This window comes from Tetranychus urticae, chromosome 2 (assembly GCF_039701765.1).
Source record: "Tetranychus urticae isolate SD_2017Ah chromosome 2, NJAU_TeUrti_SD_1.0, whole genome shotgun sequence".
Taxonomy (NCBI): Eukaryota; Metazoa; Arthropoda; class Arachnida; order Trombidiformes; family Tetranychidae; genus Tetranychus; species Tetranychus urticae.
In genome coordinates this window covers 2,831,880-2,850,164 of record NC_142959.1, presented here as the reverse complement: position 1 = coordinate 2,850,164, position 18,285 = coordinate 2,831,880, and the positions used below count along the sequence as shown (strand labels likewise).

Genomic DNA, 18,285 nt, shown 5'->3' with positions numbered 1-18,285 from the left:
CATCATCATCAGGAGTGTGTCTAAGCTCAATTTGATGGCAATCATAATAAAAACAGCAAAAAAATAGCAATCATAATAATGATGAAAAAAAAGGTAAAATAATAATAGTGATAATGATGATGAGGACGATGGCAAGAGACAAATAGCCGAGAATAAAGCAGCTGCCATTAAAAGATATGTATTTTTTAGCTTTTTATTTTATTATCCAAGTAAATGAATCCAATCTCCCACTCCAATTCACTCTCACTCTCTCTACCTTTTCACTCCCACCTAAATTTCCCACCCTAACCCCCTTCAATAACTGTAACCTGAAAGGTTGAAAAAAGGTAACTTATTATTACTCACTGAAATCTTTCCTTCTTCCCCTTCAGTTCATCATCTTCTTCTTCTTCTTCTTTCCCTGGTTTCTTTGTACTAGTTCCTCCCACTATTTTATTGGTTCCCATCAAGAGTTTCAATCATCATTATGGCCATTACCTTTACCTTTGGTGCTACCAGCGACTTTCGCCTTCTCTGTCTAAATCCCTTCTCTCCTCCATCTTTCTTTTGTCTTACTCTTGAAAGACTCTTTCTGTGAAACCCATTTTCATAAAGGTAACTACGCACTCACCAGCAAAAAAACAGTAAATTATTTCTCACCTTTTATCCTCTGTCTATTTTACCTTTATTGTACCTTCTATAACAGTTTAATCGTTAACAGTCCAAATGGATTAAAAATTGACTTAAATCGACTAAGCTTCATCTAATCAACATTAAACCTGTTTCGACCAATCAACCTCTTTACATTCAACAATCAATAATCCAACCTTATTTTCATTCAGTTACCTCTTTATTTTAATTTATTGATCCACCATTTTTGATTATTGTTATTGATCTTTCTACTCTTTGTATGAATACAGTTTAATCAAAATCACAATTATAAACAATTAATTTGATTCTTCATTTGTTAACATTGCATCCTTTTTTGGTCATCAACAAATGGAAACAAAAAGTGTTCAATTCAAAAGGAATCAACTTGAATCATTGTAAATCATTTAAATAACAACAGGATAACGTCAAAAATTAAAGTGATATTTGAACTTAAAAAGTGCTCAAATTAATTTATCTTATAAATTGTCTAAATGAATTGTCTAAATCATAAAACTGACCAATTCTACCTCCAATTTGCTCATATTTGTTCATCATTTCACCAATCATCTAATCATCAACATTTCCTGATCTCTTCACTTGACCCAACTAGTCTTATTAGCCATATAAAGTTAAAGTGATCTGGATTACATTCAATGTTAAGATCATCAACAATGATACCAAATTGTTTAAACAATTCACCTATTAATGATGCGGTAACGGTTAATGTAGTTAGCGGTAACAGTGATGATGATAATGATGAGAATCGTGAAGAAAGTCATGCAACTTGTGAATCATCTAAAGTCAACATGGAGTCAAGATCACCACTTATTGTCCAACCAAGAGACCAACTTAATGATTACAATGAAACGTCTCCAAACTCATCAAACTCACCACCAAGCAATCTACTTCCAACCTCACCAGAAACAACAGCCAACAGTGCAACAGTATTGCTTCCTCCTCCACCACCACCACCTTCATCATGTCCATCTCCGTCTCGATCAACATTAACCAGTATGTCAATAACAGCAACAACTTTACCAATCCTTCCAACAAACCAGACAACACAATACCATCAACATCAACATCTCTATCACCCTCAACACCATCAAAACCACCCAAACCACCAACAACAACAATCTCACCATCAAAATGCATCTCATCTTAACCATCACAATCACCATCATCATCATCATCAACACCTTCATCACCATCATCGTCATTCAGCCTTTAATGAATCTTCACCCAATGTGGACGATGGCCTAACAAGCCTAACCTGGCTTCAAAATTTAAACATGTGCATGACTCGTTTAGGTGCACCAACACCACCAACCCCACCAGCCAGTCCAGTTTGGACATCAACCTTCAACACAAGTTCATGTAAATCTTTGTCCACCAATTCATCTTTAAACTTTACCAATTCTCCAACATCTCGCCATCACAATCACCATCAACGCTACCAACCTTCCAACTGTACGTCATCATCATCTTCTTCCTCCTCCTCTTCCTCCTCTTCCCTCTCTTCATCCTCATCCTCATCGCCCTCCTCATCTTCATCACAAAACCAATCAACAGCCAATAGTGATGCCTCTTCCGTCAATATATCATCCTCATCTATTCCTTTAACCAATGGTTCATCTAATGGTAATACACACAGCAACACTTTCAATACACAATCAGTTAAACAAATCAACCCTAAAAGCCCCAATTTAACTAATCAACTTTCTCTTTCCAACTCAGCTCCAGGATCAGGTCGATGTCGATCTTCATCTTCCAACACGAATACGTCCAAAAAAGCTCAAACCTATTCATTAGAGGATATTGCAAACTACAAAACAAATGGTTCAGTTAAACCACCATATTCATATGCTACACTCATCTGTATGGCAATGAAAGTCAACAAGAATAAGATGACATTAAGTGCCATTTACCGATGGATCAGGGAAAATTTCCTGTACTATCGTAACGCTGATCCTAGTTGGCAAGTAAGTCAATCTCAATGCTCAGTAATCTCAACCTATTTCCAAATGTTTCTCATGATTCAGGTTAAAATGGCCCACTCTGTTTACCTTTACTTTTGCAATATTCACCATTTCATTATCAATGTGAAACTTCATTTTATTGATTAGTTTCTTTTCCAATTCAACTCTGTACAAAATTCATCAGTAACCATTTCTTCCCCAACCTATTCATGCCTTTTCCTCAAAATATCACCAAACATTTCCATCAATAGCATTTGTTTCCATCAATAATTATCACAATAATTAAGGTCATCATATATTAAGACAACTGAATCTTTCAATAATGATTGTTGTCTTACAATTAAAGCACTAGTAATTGTTTTGTATTCAAAGGAACAAAATTAATGAAACCAAATGTTGACCAAATAAGACTATTGGTAATGACTTACAATTTAAATTGATCTGGTGAATGACCCATTACCATTAAGTCCATCAATGTCCAAAATTTTTATAATAATGTTATACATTTGTTATTAATTATCCTGACCATTTAATTAGCTTTTCCCTGTTAAAACTCGTTATCATTTCAAACTAATTATCATTGAGAAGACCGAGAATCAAGATTAACTTTAATAATATTAGCGATCATTTAGACTTGATCAATCTAAAACAAATAGTTGATATTTGACAAAAAAGGTTGCTTGATTAACCCGCAATGAATTAAAAATTAAATTTGAATCAGTATAAGTTATAGTGAATGATGAAGTATAAAAAATGATTCTGATAGTCTGATAGACTCTGGATGAATAATGGATTGCATGAATAAAAGAGGTTAATTTAAATAAATCTTGAAAAATGATCAAGAGTAGACTAAATTATTAAACATTATGTTAATAATAATGACTATTATTATGGTTAATATGAGTTATCCTTAAATCTCCTGCAAAGCCTCTTCTCTGCTTCAGATTGAGATGATGATGATGAAGAAAAAAATAAAAATAAAAACATAAAATGATATTTATTCAGAATTTCTCATCATCATCATCATGAGTTGATTATCAATTCAGTGAAGCTAAACCGGTGATGAGAGTCGTAGGTTGGGCCATTTTAACGGATGACTTGTGATGCGCATAAAAACTGCTAATCGCATGATCATTGTCCTAGAGTTGATTTTTTTGTTACCTTTAAATCAATATTTTTATTTCTACCTTTCTTTTTTCCTCTCTTTCTTTCCCTGTTTCTCCAGAATTCAATTCGACATAATTTATCGTTGAACAAATGCTTCATCAAAATACCAAGAACCAAAGATGAACCTGGAAAAGGAGGATTTTGGCGTTTAGATCCAGTTTTTGCTGAAACCTTGATTGATGGTGTCTTCAAGAAACGCAGACCATCTCAAAGAGCCAATCCAAAGTCAACTTCATCCTATAAGAAAAAGGTTGGTAAACAATCATCATCATCATCAACATTATTATTATTCATATTTTCCCATTATTTTGTGTTCTTTCATTTCTTTTTGACTTCACCTTTATTTATGAAACAATTGTCACTTAAATTGTATCAATCATAACTTATTTTTAACTGATCTTTTGATGTCTTTTTGTTACCAGAATGTCAAAGAAACTGGTGAATTGGTTAGCGCAATTAAAAGCATTGAAAATGGATCATTTACTCATTACTCGATTCACCTTAATGAATCTGCTTTTGAACCTGACCAGACAATATTAATCAATGATGATCCAAGTCGATCGGGTAGTGCCAATAGTTTAGGTGGTAATGAGGGTACAACAACGATAATCCCAACAATCATACCAATTGTCAACCTCAATTCAACCATAGAATCTGTTAATTCCTCTCATTCCAATAGTAGCAGTAATGGGACAGATCCATCAAGGAGAGACAATATTAATGGTAATAATAATAATGATGGAAATGGAAACAATGAAGAGAGCAACAATAATTTTTCAAATCAAGTCAATGATGGAAATCATTTGTTGACCAATGAGAATCATGATATTTGCTGGAATGCTTTGCTCACTGATGTTGACCTGGAATTGGTTGATCCAACTAATTATGCTGGTCAAGTGGTTCATACTCCGGTAACTGATAATGTACTTGGATCAGCCTCAAATAATACAACAACTCAATTAACAGCAGTTGAGCCTCACACTTTAACAATAGTCAATTCCGTTAACTCACCCATTACTAATGTTAACAATGGCAATAATCACCATCATCAACAGCAACATCATCATCACTCCAATATGATCAATGAAAGTCAAAGGGAACACAGGAATGATAGGTTAATCAATGATAAAGACAATCATCTAAATCACAATAAAATCTCGGGTCTATCCGAGTCTGATGTTTACTCTGATCAAATGCATTCAAAACTATCGCCACACACCTCTGAAGACAGTCTCACCACTCTTCCTGTTTCTGATATCATCTCAGCCACCAATAACGTTGTAACATGTGTCAATCCAGCCACAAGTCATCAATTGTCCATCAATGAATGGAGTCCTTGGTCATGTTTCCCGATGGGCACAGGTAATAATGGGATTACCGTTGTTTCAACGACAGCTTCAAATGAGGTTAACAATCATTTAACCAATGAATCTAGTCCAACTGATCTTATCTCTTTGAATCCAATCGATGGATCGACTGGACATGCCAACTTGCTGAGTTCATCCATTGTTTTAGCCAATAGATCAGGTTTCATTGGGTCACCATCATCAGCCATATTGTCCAATGGAGGTCACCTTGGTGAAGGTCTATCACAGAACTGTATAGATATTCAAACATCATCTGGTAACAATATGGATGAAAATAGTTTAATCAATGGTTTAATAAATAGTGAGCTAAATAATTCAACCAATATCAATGATAAACATTCCAGTCTATCGTCTCATCAACCTTTCGAGGGTCATCATCATATAATCATTCAACCCTGGATAGAATGTAAATCAACAATTGATTCAGTTGCATTTGATCTTGATCAATTTACTGGTCTCGATCAATGTTCTGATTTTTAACCCAATCTCTAAATCCAAATGGCTAAAGTTAATTTCAAAACTGGACACAAATTGTTTCTCATCATCAATAATCGCTAAACACAGTGAAAATTGACCAAAAATTTAGTCACTCACTGTTTATCATTTAACTTTTTTTCCTCTTTCCTTGATTGATCCCACCCGGTGCCATTAATGCTACTGGTCACAATCATTAAGCTGTCCTGTTTTAATTAATCCTAACCTTTGATCAACATCAGTCCAAGGATAACCTTCCAACCATTACTACCAAGCAAAAGTGAGAAATGATTGATAACTCAGGACACACTAACCAAGAAGATGATGACGTTAAGCTCGACTGGTTAGCACTAAACAAGAGAGGGAAACGCGTGTCGTTCAATCAACAATTTGATCAAAAACATGACATTTTATAAACTCAAATTAACGACGTTTATCAATAATCAGTTTGCAGAAAAGGATGAATTGTCATCATGAAAATATACCTCAAAAGTGATATTGGTTTAATGATCAAAATCAACCGGAATTACTTAGCATGATCAAATCTTGAGTATCCTTTATCAAATCATTTTAAATCATCTTGAAATTTCCAAATTTTTAGATTGTCAGGATACAGATGGAGGATGAAAGACTAACGTAAGATTAGTTGAACCATAGCAGCAAATGTAAATTGTTAATTGTCATTACGTTTACACTTTTTTCACTGGTCAACCCAATCATATTCATCATTGCCATCCTCATTATCCTCATCATTATAATCATCAAAACAATTGTCATCAGCATTTTTCATCGTCCACTTTGATCAAATCCCGTTTTAATAATATTATGGTCTATTGATCGTCAACTGTTCTTACCTTGGCAGCTATTTGTATTGGCCTTAGTTAACAGGAAAGTTACTGTTTAACTATCTTGATAATCATTTGATAATCAGGAATGAAAGGATATCAGGAAAGAGTCCAAATGATGAACAAAATGGAGTTAACGTAAAAGCAAAAAAATTACATTTTCTCATAGGCTTTAGCTGACTTCAGAATCACCTGCAAAAGATATTAGATAAAACCAACTCTTGATATTAACATGATAATATCGAGAAGCAATTCAATTGCTAATTCATTTTAACCTTCTTAAATTAAATTCATACAAATCATACTTCCTCTTCCTATTACCTTTCATGCTCTTTAAATCAATTTCACCCTTTTTGTTTTTATTTAGTGTACATAACTTAACTTAATTATTCAATTTTCAGACTCTCATCATTCATTATTGTCCTCTAATTATTCAATTGAATTTTTTCTTTCTTCATTCTTCTTACTTAATAATAATACTTTGCACATAGAATGAGTCAAATATCATCATGAAAATTCTGAAAAACTTAATTCTAATCATAAACCAATGGAAAGTCTAGTGTACTTACTGACCCTTATCAAATCCGTCCAAAAATGTCATTTAGACAAATAAATGTGTCAATTTATTGTCAATAATTGTCTCTTTTAATTTAATCAATAATGTTTCAAGGTAATAAATTTATTAAATCACAACAAGTTAGGAAAGGTAAAATAATTCAATTTTAAATATTAAAATTAAATGATTCAACAATGAATCAGGAAGAGCGAAGGATGAAGATGAAGGATGAAAAGTTGGTTTCAAGTCTACAGTTGCAAATATACGTCAACCATATGGACCTGTTTAAATATTTTTGATTCAAGTTAACTGGACAAAAAACTGGAAAGTACAAATAATTAGCTGTTAAATAATTTGATGACGATGACCAAATTAGCCAGCCGTATAATGGAGATGAGGATGAAAGTCAAGAGGAACGAGATGAAAACCGTTAAGAGGCAATTTAATAGTGTAACAGGAAAAAGATGAAGACGCGTGACACAATTGCAAGGAATAAACGAAAGGTGGCCTTAAATTGTAAATATCTAGACAAACGGGAAATTATTAATTGAATCACTCAATTGAATCATTTCTTTTGGAGTGTCTTGTATTCATCACCACTGTCATCACCTTAATCACCAACATTATCATCATCAGCATCAGCATCCACTCGCCAGAATCAAATATTAAGAGGCAATATAAAAAGTGGCACACGTTTGTCTCTGTAACAATTAATGATCAACATTAAAGGTCAACCGGATGCCGTTCCATTCCTATTACTGTTATTGTTATCACTGGCCTTTTGGCTTTTATTTTCACTGTTAATCAATTGGTCGTCCAATTCCTTTAAATTATTATCAATATATCCTGATTGAGTTGGCTGTCCATGATATAACTTTAAAGGTTCGTGGTCAGCAAAGACAGGCTCTGTACAGGCAGTTGCTGGTTGCTCAGGCCTACAGATTGAGCAAACTCTTCCTAGGTCTCCACATTGGTAATCATTTTCACATCTCGCTATAGCAATTGTCAAAGAGAAGGGAAGATAATAAAAGAAATAAAACAAGAATTAATAACTGAAATAATCAATTGAATAAATAACAATAGCAAAAAAAAAGAAATAGCTTTAGGCCTGAAAAGGCATGAGAAAGGTGCTTTGTACAGCATGAAAAAAAGGTGACTTCTTCCCAGAAACTCTAACACTGTTTTTCACTTTTTTAACCAATAATTTCTTTGAGATATTGCTGTACCTAGTTGGACAAGTTTTCACCTCTTGATGTGGTTGGCTGGTCAATAATAACAGTAGTGAAGGTCATTCAAATCTTATCCATATTTAACCATAATTTTTAAAAGCAACAATACTTACCTCGACAAAAGAAGCAGCCAATGTATTGATTTTTATAGGTGGCTGTATGGTAATTGCAATCACGACTCTCTCGAGATCGACAAGTTTCTTGGTCCACGTAAATTGTTTCACAAAGTTTATAAGCATCACCATAATATAGTCCACGACTACGTTCACTTGGGGCTAAAAAAATGGCCAAATACAATTAATAAACAGGGAATAAAAAACGAAGAGTTATTTTGGGTAAGTAAATAGACAAAGGAAAGTGAATCCCAACAGAAAAGGGGTTGAAGTTTAATTTACCAGCGACTATTGAAGCGTCTCGTTCATTTTTACAACAAATGAAAACTTCTCTGGAATTGTAAACCATTAAGGACCAAAATTCACCGGCAACATCACATTCATCCATTGATTTTTTACTGAAAGGATGCACAACACAAGCTTCAGGTATATCAACATGACCTAAAACTGGAACTGTTATGTAAATGGCTATAATTAAGGTGAATATTGTTGGAATCATAATTTCCATTATTACTTATTGACTTTTTTTCCAATCTGCTATTTTCAGAAAATATTGTTGATTTGTTAAAACACTTATCTCAACTGATTGTTTGCCTCTGTTATTGATAGACATTTATTTTCACTTTTTTTATTCTCCATTTGGGTCGTACTTTAATTAACCGTATGGTCATCGGCGATTCGGGTTTTTCCTCAAATCATATCAACTATCATCAATAAGCTTCCGTTGTTGCGTAGTTAAATATGACTTCGAAGCTTATAACAATATTTACAGGAATCAGGTGAGACTATTATTTATGCAGACATAGTGGTTAATTTTGCGTCGTAATGATGATAAACGCATTCTACAGCAGAGAGCCTTAAGTCAATTGATTCAACAATTGAAATATGTATGAATGATCAAAATTGGCTCTTCTGATTTTAAAACTACATTTCGATTGTTTGTTCAAAAAGCTGAAAGATATTTAGACACTTGAATGAATACCAAATAATCAGATAATTACATGGTAAGATCAATTTTCAACTTTTATTTCATTGATGGATATTGCAATTCATTTTATTTCTCCTTTTATCATATCTTAACTGGAAACAGATTCTCAATTTAAGCAAAACATTGTCAATGGCAGCAACCAAAAATTCATATTATTGTAAATAATATTTCAAAGTATGGATTTGGTGAAAGAGCAACAAAAAAACAGGTGAATATTGAAAAATTGTTTCAAAGGTAAAGTCAAAAGATATTCTTCAAGCTTGATCATCTGATTGTTAGGCTATTTGATTCCAAGATTGGGTTAAGATATTCGGGTTCGGATCATGAATTGTAATTAATCTAAGCTTGTTCTTCCTCCTCAGCGGCTCCAGTGATCATTCGAGCCCACTTTTTGATGTCGATTTTTCCACTTCCATCAATTGGTGCTTCAGCGGTGGCTGTTTGCCACTGTAAGGAAAAACGATAAAACAAAATCAGTTTATGAGACAAAATGTCGCTTGAGTTAACAAAGCTAATCAATTCACATTGTGCATGAGTAACAGCAAATACAGTCAATGGAGTTGACAAATTTGACACTATCATGTAACAAGGTTGTTAATAGACTCAACCTGGTTACTTTACGAGTAAATATACTAACCTCATCAGCGGTGAATTTTTCTCCCCAGGTTGTTATAGCGTGCTTTAATCTTTGAAATGATAAAAGGAAAAAATAACAATTCTTAATTATTTATGAAAATATGAAATATTTTTCAAATTAAATTGGTTGTTGATGTTGCTGTTGATATTGTATACTAAAGGTAAACAATTAACATTTAGGTCAATCGATAATGGAATATTTAGTGAAAAACGTCCGAAATTAAACTAAATATTAAATTTAATCAATAGTAATCAAATTTAGACGGAATTGTCATTTGTTGGGTAAAAATTTTGTTTTCGCAAGAATATTTAATTTAAAAAATAGGAAAATATTTACTTTTATTAATGAGTTTAACTTACGTTTCTTCGTTGCATTTACCTTCACCTTCATCGTATTGAGCAAAAGCATTCAAAATTACAGACTCTTCATCGGTTCCTATTAGATAATTAGATCATTAATTAATGCTCAAAAATTACGTTAATTTTAAAATAACAACTTACCTGAGACTCGATCTCCGAAAATTGTAAGGAAAGTGGTGAAATTAATAGGACCAGGAGCTTCACTAACCATTGACTCCAACTCAGCATCATTACACATACGACCTTAAAACATGAAAGATAAGAACGGTTATGATTCTACAATCTTTTTAAATTGTTTCAAAGTAATCATGATTTACTTCTCATAAATTATTTATACGATAGCAATGATCAATATAATACTGAGAAATCAAACGAAGAAAGGTGAAAAAAGAGTAAAACTTACCTAAAGAATCAAAGGTTTGTCGGATATCATTTTTGGAAATGAAACCATCTTTGTCTTGATCAATCATTTGGAAAGCCTTATATAAATTAACAGATTGTATATTGAATTGTAGTTAGATTATCATGGATTAAGGTTAAAAGGCAATCTTACTTCTTTAAAGGTTTGCACTTGGTTTTGGGTAAACATGGCGAAAACATTAGAACCTGATCGTTGAGCCTTCTTCTTGGTTGATCCACCGGACTCTCCATCTTCTTTGGATTTCTTCTTCTTTTCTGTGGTCATTTTCACTTAATTTATCTGGTCTTTAATTAATTCACACAAATTGATGGTTAACAATAAACAATAGAGTTGAAACAATGTGAGTCCCAAGGAGAAGTAACCAGAAATTAGAAACACCAGATTCACTCGTCACATCGTCTTATTTCTCATCTCCCAATCTCTCTCGTCCTTCTTTCTTGTCTTCCATTCTTTTCTGGTTTAGATTAAGATCATCATAGTTCAGGTCTAATTTTAATTTTGGCAAGCTACTGTTTAAGTCTTTTATATACTAAATATGTTATCATCTTAATGAGTTTTTCCCTAACATCTTAAATATTTTCTTCAATCTCAACTTTCCAATTAAACAAAAGTTTTCTCCTTAGTCTTTCCATTCCTGATTCATTTCAAATTGTCAAACAATAAGACTAAATCAACGATGATTATTGCTGACAGCATTTGATTGGATAAAGCTCGTCTGAATTTGTATCAAAAGTCTAAGCTGCAAGAAAAAAATATTGCCATCTCCTATGTTTTTCAATTTTTTATTCCATTAAACCAACATTTTTAAAAGCAATCTACTGATAACTCTTTTTCATTTCCTTGGGTTTACACATGTAAGTTGGCAAATATTGAATAATCTGTAATTCTAGATGTATAAATGATCAGATTGATACACATTTGACTAGACAGCAAACTGATTGCTTCATTATTTTAGTTCATGGATCAATAGATGAGGAAATATAAATAGATGCAGAAGATTTCATGGTATCAAATTGCTCAATCATTTGTTAATATTATCAAAGATATTCTATGAGAACTCATTAATGAATTTTTCAGAATCTTGTCAAGTCCATAAAAAACATTAATAATATTAAAAATCTTCAAAAGTTAAAAATTCAACTCATCTTAGATTCTTGGGAAAAAAATTTGCAAATTAATAAATAACATGTATGTTTTTGGTTTCATGGTTGGCAACAAAAACATGGTGACATCAGATTATTTTCATTCTGATCTGGTGAGATTTGTATATTTTTTAACTAAGTTTTCAAGTAAAGAGTAAATACTTGAGCTTCAGTCTGCCATGAGATTGAAAAGCTGCAATTCAAATTAGCATTTTATTGCCTCTTTCCAAGTCTCTTTGCAATCTATTCAGTTTCATTGATCAGCTAAGTTTTGCAACATCATGTTTTCACGCTGGTTTAAAAATTTTGTAAAAAATTTAATCAAAACATAGTTATCTGGATGGTTTACAGTTCGATGTTTGGGAGGAGATCACTTTCCACCTGAGATAGATTTTTTACATAAAGAAGCTAACAACGCAGATAATTGTAGTAATGAGTTAACACCTTTAACAATTCTCATATGTGTTACTCCAATTTCTTTGACAAATTCTAACTTAAGATATTCACCCATTTCATTATTTTTAGTGACTCGAAACATGTTAACAATAATGTCTTCTGGAGAATAGCCAAGTTCCCAAAGATGTGCCAATATGGTATATGCTTTGTCAAAATTTCTCTCTAAGCAATGACCAATCATTTCTTTTATTTGAACTGGATGAGGCTCATCGCAAACTTTAAAAACATTTTCACCGGTAACCTTTTCGAATCCATCAAAACAAGATTGTAGATTGTTGATCGCTTGCCGTAAATCTCCTTGAGCGGTAAATATGAGAGCTTTCAAGCCATCCTCGGTATAAGATATATTTTCTTTTTCACAAATTGTGAGCAACCTCTTTTTTATATCCTCATCATTCAGTCTATTGAACCTAATAACAGCACATCGTGATTGGATTGGTTCTATGATACGCTCTGAAGTATTACAAGCCAAAGCAAACCTGGTGGTTTTCGAATAGATTTCCATAGTTCGTCTCAAAGCTTGTTGAGCACTTTCAGTCATACTATCTGCTTCATCCAGAATTATCACTTTAACTTTGCCTGGACCTAAGGTAACTTTTGTCTGAGCAAACATCTTGATCTTGTTTCTGACGACATCAATCCCTCTATCATTAGAAGCATTTAATTCGAGTACGGCATCTTTAAGGTGACCATTCAACATTTTCCGGCAGAGACAAAGAATGGTTGTTGTTTTACCAATACCTGGAGGTCCAGAGAGTAGCAGATTTGGAAAGCTTCCTTTCTCAACCAGAGCTTTCAGTCGTTCAACAACATCTTGGTTACCAACAATATCTTCGAATTCAACTGGACGATACTTTTCAACCCTAAGAAGACAACAAAAAAAGAGTGTTAAAAGTGGTACTCAACACATGTTTTAAGGCAGAAATTTTCACAGAATTCCAAAACAAATAGGATAATGCAAACTTACCATGGCATTTGTAAAGACCTTTTTGAATCCATGACTTAAGTAGATCAAAGTAATAAAATGACAAAATTATGAAAATTCACAATAACATTTAATAGACTTTACCCGCGAAAAATTGGATAAATTTCCTTAAAAAGCGCATTGTTTTGTGTAACATGGTGGTGGCATCTCTTATTATCTATCCATATTAATAACTTGATTTCAAATCAATCTTTCTCTTTCTTCATCACACTGGAAAAGAAAAAGAAAGAGATAACATTACCGCCATCTACTGATCTTTCTTAGTGTCTTCAATGTTTTTATTTTACTTGTTTATTAAAATCATGTGTAACTTGGATTTCAAAGATTAAGGCTTTAATCTTTATTAAATTTGCTCTCAATTGTTGCGTAAATGCTTTAAAATTTTATTTTAATTTGCTTATTAGTTAATTACCAGTTCGCCTGTACGATTTCTCTGATGAACTCAAAGTTATTTCACCGATTTATTCCATTACAACACTCATGTTTTTTTAAATCTCTTCATCGTTTTCCCATCTTTAATAATGGACTAGAAATTTTGTACAATTACCGCTGCCTTCATACTAGTCAAAGGTGTTTTGCCGATAGAATCATACCGAAAAATGCCAAGAGTGGATCATCATTTGAATGGCTCAAGAGACAGCTGAACGATCCTTATGTCAAAAAAGCTCGCTACGAAAATTACCGTGCTCGAAGTGCCTTTAAATTAATCGAAATTGACGATAAATACAAAATTTTAAAACCTGGTGGAACTATGATTGACTGTGGGGCTTCTCCAGGAGCATGGACTCAAGTAATGGTCAAACGCTGTTATCCTCAAGGAGATCCAAAAAATAAGAATGGAACTTTAATAATTGCTATCGATATTTCTGGAATTGCACCTATTGAAGGCGCTGCAGTGATACCTAATACTGATTTTACGAATCCACTTAATCAAGCTAAGATCATTACACTTTTACGAGATCGAAAAGTTGATACAGTTTGCAGTGATATGGCACCTAAAGCATCAGGACAAGCTGAACTTGATCAACCTGGAATAATCAAACTTTTTCTTTCTGCTCTCCAGTTTTCAATTCAAGTCTTGAAACCAGAGACAGGAAACTTCCTTGGTAAGCTTTGGGAGGGTAATCGGACCAAAGAACTTTGTATGTTAATGGAAAATCTATTCGAAAATGTCAATATTGTTAAGCCACCTTCAAGTAGATGCGATTCATCTGAATTATTTATTTTAGGTACTAAATTTAAAGGTATTAAATATGGATAAATAAAGTTACACTTTATAATACAATTATTGATGTCAAGTTTTTGCTGATTTATTATGCAGTTTTATCCAAAAAAGATTGACAGAAGCACCTATGTGACAAAAACCATGGAAATGTAAGAATTATTCATCAAAGATTTTCTTCTGTGTAACAGAAATTTATAAACTACTGACAAAACTCTGAACTTTTTAACTGCTCAAAATTTCAAAGTTGAAGGCATGTTGTTATTTTTTAGGGACACTGGTAGCATTTAACTCACCAGATTGAGATTTCAGTTAGCGCAACTGGTATTTATTGTTTTAGAGAAATGAATATGAGAAAAAGGCTCGACCTTGCAGATAACTCATGAGAATAATACAGATATAATATGATGTAGATGGCGACTATGATATAAATTTGGTCGATTTGTTTCGAAGTGGAATTGAATTTATTAAAACCAACTCAACTGATTGTTTGCATCTGTTATTGATAGACATTTATTTTCACTTTTTTTATTCTCCATTTGGGTCGTACTTTAATTAACCGTACGGTCATCGGCGATTCGGATTTTTCCTCGAATCATATAAATATGACTTCGAAGCTTACAATGTTTACAGGAATCAGGTGAGGCTATTATTTATGCAGACATAGTGGTAAATTTTGCGTCGTAATGATGATAAACGCATTCTAACAGTAAAGAGCCTTAAGTCAATTGATTCAATGATTAAAATATGCGTGAATGATCAAAATTGGCTCTTTCATGTTTCTCTGATTTAAATATTTCAGTTTGTTCAAAAAGCTGACAGACATTTAGACACATGAATGAATACCAAATAATCAGATAATTACATGGTAAGATCAAAACTTTTATTTCATTGATGGATATTGCAATTCATTTTATTTCTCCTTTTATCATATTATATCTTAACTGGAAACAGATTCTCAATTTAATCAAAAATTGTCATTGGCAGCAACCAAAAATTCATCTTACTGTAAATAATATTTCAAAGTATGGATTTGGTGAAAGAGCAACAAAAAACAGGTGAACATTGAAAAAATTGTTTGAAAGGTAAAGTCAAAAGATATTCTTCAAGCTTGATCATCTGATTGATTGATAGGCTATTTGATTCCAAGATTGGGTTGACCAGGTAAGATATTCGGGTTCGGATCATGAATTGTAATTAATCTAAGCTTGTTCTTCCTCCTCAGCGGCTCCAGTGATCATTCGAGCCCACTTTTTGATGTCAATTTTTCCACTTCCATCAATTGGTGCTTCAGCGGTGGCTGTTTGCCACTGTAAGGAAAAACGATAAAACAAAATCAGTTTATGAGACTAAATTTCGCTTGAGTTAACAAAGCTAATCAATTCACATTGTGCATGAGTAACAGCAAATACTAACCTCATCCGCGGTGAATTTTTCTCCCCATGTTGTTATAGCGTGTCTCAATCTTTGAAATGAAAAAATGAGAAATAACAATTCTTAATTATTTATGAAAATATAAAATATTTTTTAAATTAAATTGGGTGTTGAAGGGAGTAGCACACACTTTCATTATTTTTAGTTTATCGTTGGGTATCAACACCGTTTACTAGCATGAAGAAATCGTCCTCGAACAATTTTGAGCAAAGACAAGTTTTTAAAGAAACTTATGTAGCTTCTCTGCAAAAAATGTTATCTTTTAGTAACTTACATTTTTCAATGTGAAAAAATCTGATCTCTTCGAAAATAACCTTCAGAACTCGTTTGAAGGTCAAATAAACGAATGACCTTAAATGACCTTTAAACTTCGAACGAATTGTCCTTCGATAGTATGATAAAGGTAAACAATTAACATGTAGGTCAATTGATAGAGGAATATTTAGAGAAAAACGTGCGAAATTAAACTAAATATTAAATTTAATCAATAGTAATCAAATTTAGACGGAATTTTCGATTGTTGGGTAAAAATTTGTTTTCGCAAGAATATTTAATTTAAAAAATAGGAAAATATTTACTTTTATTAATGAGTTTAACTTACGTTTCTTCATTGCATTTACCTTCACCTTCATCATATTGAGCAAAAGCATTCAAAATTACAGACTCTTCATCGGTTCCTATTAGATAATTAGATCATTAATTAATGCTCAACAATTACGTTAATTTTAAAATAACAACTTACCTGAGACTCGATCTCCGAAAATTGTAAGGAAAGTGGTGAAATTAATAGGACCAGGAGCTTCACTAACCATTGACTCCAACTCAGCATCATTACACATACGACCTTAAAAACATGAAGATACAAGAACGGTTATTATTCACTTTTCATGAATTATTATATTTACACGATAACAATAATCAATATAATATCGAGAAACGAAGGAAGATGAAAAAACTTACCTAAAGAATCAAAGGTTTGTCGGATATCATTTTTGGAAATGAAACCATCTTTGTCTTGATCAATCATTTGGAAAGCCTAACATGAATTAACAGATTGTAAATTAAATAGTTGTTAGATTATCATGGATTAAGGTTAAAAGGCAATCTTACTTCTTTAAAGGTTTGCACTTGGTTTTGGGTAAACATGGCAAAAACATTAGAACCTGATCGTTGAGCCTTCTTCTTGGTTGATCCACCGGACTCTCCATCTTCTTTGGATTTCTTCTTCTTTTCTGTGGTCATTTTCACTTAATTTATCTGGTCTTTAGCTTAATCACACAAATTGATGGTTAGCAATAAACAATAGAGTTGAAACAATGTGAGTCCCAAGGAGAAGTAACCAGAAATTAGAAACACCAGATTCACTCGTCACATCGTCTTATTTCTCATCTCCCAATCTCTCTCGTCCTTCTTTCTTGTCTTCCATTCTTTTCTGGTTTAGATTAAGATCATCATAGTTCAGGTCTAATTTTAATTTTGGCAAGCTACTGTTTAAGTCTTTTATATACTAAATATGTTATCATCTTAATGAGTTTTTCCCTAACATCTTAAATATTTTCTTCAATCTCTACTTTCCAATTAAACAAAAGTTTTCTCCTTAGTCTTTCCACTCCTGATTCATTACAAATTGTCAAACAATAAGACTAAATCAACGATGATTATTGCTGACAGCATTTGGTTGGATAAAGCTTGTCTGAATTGTAATCAAAAGTCTAATTTGCTAGAAAAAAATAATGCCATTCTGATGTCGATTTTTTGTTCCACTAATCCAACATTTTTAAAAGCAATCTACTGATAACTCTTTTCATTTCTTCGGCATGGGTTACTCCAATTTCTTTGACAAATTCTAACTTAAGATATTCACCCATTTCATTATTTTTAGTGACTCGAAACATGTTAACAATAATGTCTTCTGGAGAATAGCCAAGTTCCCAAAGATGTGCCAATATGGTATATGCTTTGTCAAAATTTCTCTCTAAGCAATGACCAATCATTTCTTTTATTTGAACTGGATGGGGCTCATCGCACACTTTGAAAACATTTTCACCGGTAACCTTTTCGAATCCATCGTAGCAAGATTGAAGATTGTTGATCGCTTGCCGTAAATCTCCTTGAGCGGTAAATATGAGAGCTTTCAGGCCATCCTCGGTATAAGATATATTCTCTTTTTCACAAATTGTGAGCAACCTCTTTTTTACCTCTTCTTTTCTCGAGTAGAGCATCTTTAAGATGAATCGGAGTCTCCGACTTTACCTCGAAAAGTTGGATAAATTCCTTAAAA

General features: G+C 32.7%; 6 protein-coding genes and 1 pseudogene across 7 annotated transcripts; 2 read left to right on the top strand and 5 right to left on the bottom strand.

The window, feature by feature from the left end:
- The first annotated feature begins 660 nt into the window (after positions 1-660).
- Positions 661-7,107, top strand: LOC107363551 (uncharacterized). Its single transcript, XM_015930786.3, has 4 exons — positions 661-2,271; positions 2,368-2,612; positions 3,835-4,026; positions 4,199-7,107. Exons 1-4 carry the CDS (start codon positions 1,284-1,286, stop codon positions 5,621-5,623), a joined length of 2,850 nt encoding a protein of 949 aa, XP_015786272.2. The 5' UTR covers positions 661-1,283; the 3' UTR covers positions 5,624-7,107.
- LOC107363554 (uncharacterized) lies at positions 7,085-9,062 on the bottom strand. Its single transcript, XM_015930789.3, has 3 exons — positions 8,643-9,062; positions 8,361-8,522; positions 7,085-8,011 (listed from the first exon to the last, which is right to left on the bottom strand). Exons 1-3 carry the CDS (start codon positions 8,866-8,868, stop codon positions 7,749-7,751), a joined length of 651 nt encoding a protein of 216 aa, XP_015786275.1. The 5' UTR covers positions 8,869-9,062; the 3' UTR covers positions 7,085-7,748.
- Positions 9,063-9,364: 302 nt separating this feature from the next.
- On the bottom strand, positions 9,365-11,113 carry LOC107363556 (myosin regulatory light chain 2). Its single transcript, XM_015930790.2, has 6 exons — positions 10,898-11,113; positions 10,748-10,823; positions 10,486-10,587; positions 10,345-10,420; positions 9,986-10,034; positions 9,365-9,795 (listed from the first exon to the last, which is right to left on the bottom strand). Exons 1-6 carry the CDS (start codon positions 11,027-11,029, stop codon positions 9,688-9,690), a joined length of 543 nt encoding a protein of 180 aa, XP_015786276.1. The 5' UTR covers positions 11,030-11,113; the 3' UTR covers positions 9,365-9,687.
- A 1,090-nt stretch (positions 11,114-12,203) lies between these two features.
- Positions 12,204-13,433, bottom strand: RfC4 (replication factor C subunit RfC4). The gene is made up of 2 exons (XM_015930787.3): positions 13,331-13,433; positions 12,204-13,226 (listed from the first exon to the last, which is right to left on the bottom strand). Exons 1-2 carry the CDS (start codon positions 13,360-13,362, stop codon positions 12,278-12,280), a joined length of 981 nt encoding a protein of 326 aa, XP_015786273.2. The 5' UTR covers positions 13,363-13,433; the 3' UTR covers positions 12,204-12,277.
- A 131-nt stretch (positions 13,434-13,564) lies between these two features.
- Positions 13,565-14,633, top strand: Mrm2 (Mitochondrial rRNA methyltransferase 2). Its single transcript, XM_015930788.3, has one exon. The coding sequence runs from the start codon at positions 13,785-13,787 to the stop codon at positions 14,607-14,609; it is 825 nt and encodes a 274-aa protein (XP_015786274.2). The 5' UTR covers positions 13,565-13,784; the 3' UTR covers positions 14,610-14,633.
- Positions 14,634-15,448: 815 nt separating this feature from the next.
- Positions 15,449-17,330, bottom strand: LOC107363557 (myosin regulatory light chain 2). Its single transcript, XM_015930791.3, has 6 exons — positions 17,115-17,330; positions 16,965-17,040; positions 16,747-16,848; positions 16,606-16,681; positions 15,987-16,035; positions 15,449-15,880 (listed from the first exon to the last, which is right to left on the bottom strand). Exons 1-6 carry the CDS (start codon positions 17,244-17,246, stop codon positions 15,773-15,775), a joined length of 543 nt encoding a protein of 180 aa, XP_015786277.1. The 5' UTR covers positions 17,247-17,330; the 3' UTR covers positions 15,449-15,772.
- A 291-nt stretch (positions 17,331-17,621) lies between these two features.
- On the bottom strand, positions 17,622-18,241 carry LOC107363366 (replication factor C subunit 2 pseudogene; annotated as a pseudogene). Its single transcript, XR_016199304.1, has one exon. The product of XR_016199304.1 is annotated as a replication factor C subunit 2 pseudogene (transcript).
- Between the last annotated feature and the right edge of the window lie 44 nt (positions 18,242-18,285).

Coding starts and splice junctions, on each gene's coding strand:
- LOC107363551 (XM_015930786.3), top strand. CDS start 1,284: ATGTTAAGATCATCAACAATGATACCAAATTGTTTAAACAATTCACCT. Junction 2,272..2,367: donor AACCAATGGTTCATCTAATG/GTAATACACACA, acceptor TTTCCAACTCAG/CTCCAGGATCAGGTCGATGT. Junction 4,027..4,198: donor CTTCATCCTATAAGAAAAAG/GTTGGTAAACAA, acceptor TTTTGTTACCAG/AATGTCAAAGAAACTGGTGA.
- LOC107363554 (XM_015930789.3), bottom strand. CDS start 8,868: ATGGAAATTATGATTCCAACAATATTCACCTTAATTATAGCCATTTAC. Junction 8,523..8,642: donor AGACGCTTCAATAGTCGCTG/GTAAATTAAACT, acceptor CCATTTTTTTAG/CCCCAAGTGAACGTAGTCGT. Junction 8,012..8,360: donor TGGCTGCTTCTTTTGTCGAG/GTAAGTATTGTT, acceptor CAATTGCTATAG/CGAGATGTGAAAATGATTAC.
- LOC107363556 (XM_015930790.2), bottom strand. CDS start 11,029: ATGACCACAGAAAAGAAGAAGAAATCCAAAGAAGATGGAGAGTCCGGT. Junction 10,588..10,747: donor ACAAACCTTTGATTCTTTAG/GTAAGTTTTACT, acceptor TCATGTTTTAAG/GTCGTATGTGTAATGATGCT. Junction 9,796..9,985: donor AAAAATTCACCGCTGATGAG/GTTAGTATATTT, acceptor TTTTCCTTACAG/TGGCAAACAGCCACCGCTGA.
- RfC4 (XM_015930787.3), bottom strand. CDS start 13,362: ATGGATTCAAAAAGGTCTTTACAAATGCCATG. Junction 13,227..13,330: donor AGGTCTTTACAAATGCCATG/GTAAGTTTGCAT, acceptor TTGTCTTCTTAG/GGTTGAAAAGTATCGTCCAG.
- Mrm2 (XM_015930788.3), top strand. CDS start 13,785: ATGAACTCAAAGTTATTTCACCGATTTATTCCATTACAACACTCATGT.
- LOC107363557 (XM_015930791.3), bottom strand. CDS start 17,246: ATGACCACAGAAAAGAAGAAGAAATCCAAAGAAGATGGAGAGTCCGGT. Junction 16,036..16,605: donor GGTAAATGCAATGAAGAAAC/GTAAGTTAAACT, acceptor TTCATTTCAAAG/ATTGAGACACGCTATAACAA. Junction 15,881..15,986: donor AAAAATTCACCGCGGATGAG/GTTAGTATTTGC, acceptor TTTTCCTTACAG/TGGCAAACAGCCACCGCTGA.